Genomic DNA, 6,150 nt, shown 5'->3' with positions numbered 1-6,150 from the left:
TGCTTCACACTGAGGGCCACATGGCTGCCCTCCGAGGGCCACTTGTAACTGTGAGTCATTTCTGAATATCAAATAATGATATTTTTAGTATGTTTTTTACATGCACTGTAAAAAAAAGTATTTCGATTTTGTAGTAAAAAATTGGCAGCTCAGTTGTCACAATTTTACCGTAAAAATGAAGATCGTGTTTTCCAGCAAGTTACTGTAAATGGGAAAATGGTCCACCAGTTTTTTACAGTAAAATTCTGGCAACTTTTACCTTAAAATCGAGTCATTTCTAGAGTCCACAAGTTGATGGATAACTTGCTTTGAAATCCTAAGTCAAGTAGATATTTATTATCAGTATCTTTATTTCAACTAAGAACACGTTGGATAGGAGAGTATTTCTTGCGCTTGAAGACAACATTAAAGTTGGAAAGATATGTACTTTTTTCTGCCAACATGGAAAGAAGGAAGTTAAGAGAAGATCAAATACATATTATTTCAAGGCTTTGGTGGGTCACTTTAAATGATGTGGCGGGCCACTTTAAATAATGTGGCGGGTCACTTTAAATGATGTGGCGGGACACTTTAAATAATGTGGCGGGCCACTTTAAATAACGTGGCGGGTCACTTTAAATGATATGGCGGGTCACTTTAAATGATGTGGCGGGCCACTTTAAATGACGTGGCGGGTCTCTTTAAATGATGTGGCGGGTCACTTTAAATGATGTGGCGAGCCACTTTAAATGATGTGGCGGGCCAATTTAAATGATGTGTCGGGCCACTTTAAATGATGTGTCGTGCCACTTTAAATGATGTGGCGGGCCACTTTAAATGATGTGTCAGGCCACTTTAAATGATGTGTCGGGCCACATTAAATGATGTGGCGGGTCACTTTAAATGACGTGTCGGGCCACTTTAAATGATGTGGCGGGCCAGATTTGGCCCCCGGCCTTAAGTTTGACACATGGAATTAAGTGTGCAACAAAATGTAATTTGAAAAACAGAAATGCTTTTATTCTGATTGTAATAATGATCAAACTGAGTACAATACAAGCAAAATATTTGAAAGAAGTCAGTGTTCTATATTTGATCTTGTATTTATGATGTGAATGGAACAGGATCAATAGATTCAATTGTCCACAAATAAGTCTTTTTAGCCCGAGATATTTATCATGCTTGTTTTTATGATTATAATGACGAATAGCAAATTAAAAGCAAAAACAAGTATCGTTATATTGCCTTTACTTGATATCAGATCGGTAGCAAAAGTGGCCGTCTCGTCACCACCGCGCCTGCGCACGGCCACGCCCCTATGCAAACATAGCCGACATGTGATTGGCTGAGACACAAGCAGGGGTTGGCGCACAGCAAGAGCTAATTAGCATATGACAGCAGGCCCATAAAAGCGCGCGCAGCCTCACCTGACGTCCAGACGCTGGAAGTCTTGGAGGAAGTACTACTTTGTCACTTCCGCCCCCAAGTCACGACCGGACCGGCAACTTGACGCACGTCGTGCCCAGCGTCACCAGGGGGTCCCCGGGTCACTCATGAGGCTGGAGGCCGCGGCCAGGATGGATGTGTTCCGGAAGCTGTGGAGGGCCAAGAACCTGATTGTTGTGCTTTTTATCCCGCTTTGCCTGCTGCCACTTCCGCTCCTGCACCCCACCAGTGTGAGTCTGACTATGCCGTCTCTCACACACACACACACACACACACACACACACACACACACACACACACACACACACACACACACACACACACACACACACACAACCATGTCTCTCATACCTGCTACCACTATTCTACCACTCTCATACTTTCTACCACTATACTACCACTCTCATACTTTCTACTACTATACTACCACTCTCATACTTTCTACCACTACTACCACTCTCATACTTTCTACCACTATACTACCACTCTCATACTTTCTACCACTATACTACCACTCTCATACCTTCTACCACTACTACCACTCTCATACTTTCTACCACTATACTACCACTCTCATACTTTCTACCACTATACTACCACTCTCATACTTTCTACCACTATACTACCACTCTCATACTTTCTACCACTATACTACCACTCTCATACTTTCTACCACTATACTACCACTCTCATACCTTCTACCACTATACTACCACTCTCATACCTTCTACCACTACTACCACTCTTATACCTTCTACCACTATACTACCACTCTCATACTTTCTACCACTACTACCACTCTCATACTTTCTACCACTATACTACCACTCTCATACTTTCTACCACTACTACCACTCTCATACTTTCTACCACTACTACCACTCTCATACCTTCTACCACTATACTACCACTCTCATACCTTCTACCACTATACTACCACTCTCATACTTTCTACCACTACTACACCTCTCATACCTTCTACCACTACTACCACTCTCATACTTTCTACCACTACTACCACTCTCATACTTTCTACCACTACTACCACTCTCATACTTTGTTGCACTACTACCACTCTGATACTTTGTTGCACTACTACTACTCTGATACTTTGTTGCACTACTACCACTCTGATACTTTGTTGCACTGCTACCACTCTGATACTTTGTTGCACTACTACCACTCTGATACTTTGTTGCACTACTACCACTCTGATACTTTTCACTACTACCACTCTGCTACTTTACACTACTACCTCTCTGATACTTTTCACTACTACCTGTCTGCTACTTTTCACTACTACCTGTCTGATACTTTTCACTACTACCTCTCTGATACTTTTCACTACTACCAGTCTGATACTTTGCACTACTACCACTCTGATACTTTCTTTCACTACTACCACTCTGATACTTTTCACTACTACCACTCTGATACTTTTCACTACTACCACTCTGATACTTTTCACTACTACCACTCTGATACTTTTCACTACTACCACTCTGATACTTTTCACTACTACCACTCTGATACTTTGCACTACTACCACTCTGATACTTTCTTTCACTACTACCACTCTGATACTTTTCACTACTACCACTCTGATACTTTTCACTACTACCACTCTGATACTTTTCACTACTACCACTCTGATACTTTTCACTACTACCACTCTGATACTTTTCACTACTACCACTCTGATACTTTTCAATACTACCACTCTGCTACTTTTCAATATTACCACTCTGCTACTTTTCACTACTATGTACCAGTCTGCTACTTTTCACAGTCTGCTACTTTTCACTACTATGTACCAGTCTGCTACTTTTCACTACTACCACTCTGATACTTTTCACTACTATGTACCAGTCTGCTACTTTTCACTACTACCACTCTGATACTTTTCACTGCTGCCACTCTGCTACTTTACACTACTACCACTCTGCTACTTTTCACTACTACCACTCTGATACTTTTCACTACTACCACTCTGATACTTTTCACTACTACCACTCTGATACTTTTCACTACTATGTAGCAGTCTGCTACTTTTCACTACTATGTACCAGTCTGCTACTTTTCAGTCTGCTACTTTTCACTACTACCACTCTGCTACTTTTCACTACTACCACTCTGCTACTTTTCACTACTACCACTCAGCCACTTTACACTACTATCACTCTGATATTTTTCACTACTATGTACCAGTCTGCTACTTTTCACAGTCTGCTACTTTTCACTACTATGTACCAGTTTGCTACTTTTCACTACTACCACTCTGCTACTTTTCACTACTACCACTCTGATACCTTTCACTACTATGTACCAGTCTGCTACTTTTCACAGTCTGCTACTTTACACTACTACCACTCTGATACTTTTCACTACTACTACTCTGATTATTTTCACTACTATGTACCAGTCTGCTACTTTTCACTACTATGTACCAGTCTGCTACTTTTCAGAGTCTGCTACTTTTCACTACTATGTACCAGTCTGCTACTTTTCACTACTACCACTCTGATACTTTTCACCACTATGTACCAGTCTGCTACTTTTCACAGTCTGCTACTTTTCACTACTATGTACCAGTCTGCTACTTTTCACAGTCTGCTACTTTTCACTACTACCACTCTGCTACTTTTCGCTACTATGTACCAGTCTGCTACTTTTCACAGTCTGCTACTTTACACTACTACCACTCTGATATTTTCACTACTATGTACCAGTCTGCTACTTTTCACAGTCTGCTACTTTTCACTATGTACCAGTCTGCTACTTTTCACTACTATGTACCAGTCTGCTACTTTTCAGTCTGCTACTTTTCACTACTACCACTCTGCTACTTTTCACTACTACCACTCAGCCACTTTACACTACTACCACTCTGATATTTTTCACTACTATGTACCAGTCTGCTACTTTTCACAGTCTGCTACTTTTCACTACTATGTACCAGTCTGCTACTTTTCACAGTCTGCTACTTTTCACTACTATGTACCAGTCTGCTACTTTTCACTACTACCACTCTGATACTTTTCACTACTATGTACCAGTCTGCTACTTTTCACAGTCTGCTACTTTACACTACTACCACTCTGATACTTTTCACTACTACCACTCTGATACTTTTCACTACTATGTACCAGTCTGCTACTTTTCACTACTACCACTCTGATACTTTGTTGCACTACTACCACTCTGATACTTTTCACTACTGCCACTCTGCTACTTTACACTACTACCACTCTGCTACTTTTCACTACTACCACTCTGCTACTTTTCACTACTACCACTCTGATACTTTTCACTACTACCACTCTGATACTTTTCACTACTATGTACCAGTCTGCTACTTTTCACTACTATGCTACTTTTCACAGTCTGCTACTTTTCACTACTACCACTCTGCTACTTTTCACTACTACCACTCTGATACTTTTCGCTACTATGTACCAGTCTGCTACTTTTCACAGTCTGCTACTTTACACTACTACCACTCTGATACTTTTCACTACTATGTACCAGTCTGCTACTTTTCACAGTCTGCTACTTTTCACTACTATGTACCAGTCTGCTACTTTACACTACTACCACTCTGATACTTTTCACCACTATGTACCAGTCTGTTACTTTTCACTACTATGTACCGGTCTGCTACTTTTCACTACTATGTACCAGTCTGCTACTTTCCACTACTACCACTCTGCTACTTTTCACTACTATGTACCAGTCTGCTACTTTTCACAGTCTGCTACTTTTCACTACTATGTACCAGTCTGCTACTTTTCACTACTACCACTCTGATACTTTTCACTACTACCACTCTGATACCTTTCACTACTATGTACCAGTCTGCTACTTTTCACTACTATGTACCAGTCTGCTACTTTTCACAGTCTGCTACTTTTCACTACTATGTACCAGTCTGCTACTATTCACTACTACCACTCTGATACTTTTCACCACTATGTACCAGTCTGCTACTTTTCACAGTCTGCTACTTTTCACTACTATGTACCAGTCTGCTACTTTTCACAGTCTGCTACTTTTCACTACTACCACTCTGCTACTTTTCGCTACTATGTACCAGTCTGCTACTTTTCACAGTCTGCTACTTTACACTACTACCACTCTGATATTTTCACTACTATGTACCAGTCTGCTACTTTTCACAGTCTGCTACTTTTCACTATGTACCAGTCTGCTACTTTTCACTACTATATACCAGTCTGCTACTTTTCACTACTACCACTCTGATACTTTTCACTACTATGTACCAGTCTGCTACTTTTCACTACTATGTACCAGTCTGCTACTTTTCACAGTCTGCTACTTTACACTACTATGTACCAGTCTGCTACTTTTCACAGTCTGCTACTTTTCACTACTACCACTCTGCTACTTTTCGCTACTATGTACCAGTCTGCTACTTTTCACAGTCTGCTACTTTTCACTACTACCACTCTGCTACTTTTCGCTACTATGTACCAGTCTGCTACTTTTCACAGTCTGTTACTTTACACTACTATGTACCAGTCTGCTACTTTTCACTACTACCACTCTGATACTTTTCACCACCATGTACCAGTCTGCTACTTTTCACTACTATGTACCAGTCTGCTACTTTTCACTACTACCACTCTGATACTTTTCACTACTATGTACCAGTCTGCTACTTTTCACTACTACCACTCTGATACTTTTCGCTACTATGTACCAGTC

The 6,150-nt window shown here is 40.7% G+C and overlaps 1 protein-coding gene across 1 annotated transcript in view; it reads left to right on the top strand.

Annotated features, from left to right (window-relative positions):
* Positions 1-1,420: 1,420 nt before the first annotated feature.
* LOC133561314 (solute carrier family 13 member 4-like) overlaps positions 1,421-6,150 on the top strand; it is a 27,277-nt gene continuing 22,547 nt past the window's right edge. Inside the window, exon 1 of the mRNA XM_061914679.1 lies at positions 1,421-1,655. Within this exon, the coding sequence (XP_061770663.1) occupies positions 1,533-1,655 (123 nt within the window). The 5' untranslated portion in view covers positions 1,421-1,532. The remainder of the gene's footprint in view (positions 1,656-6,150) is intronic.

This window comes from Nerophis ophidion, linkage group LG10 (assembly GCF_033978795.1).
Source record: "Nerophis ophidion isolate RoL-2023_Sa linkage group LG10, RoL_Noph_v1.0, whole genome shotgun sequence".
Taxonomy (NCBI): Eukaryota; Metazoa; Chordata; class Actinopteri; order Syngnathiformes; family Syngnathidae; genus Nerophis; species Nerophis ophidion.
The sequence above is the reverse complement of the archived record's forward strand: the minus strand, read 5'-3'. Positions and strand labels throughout refer to the sequence as shown.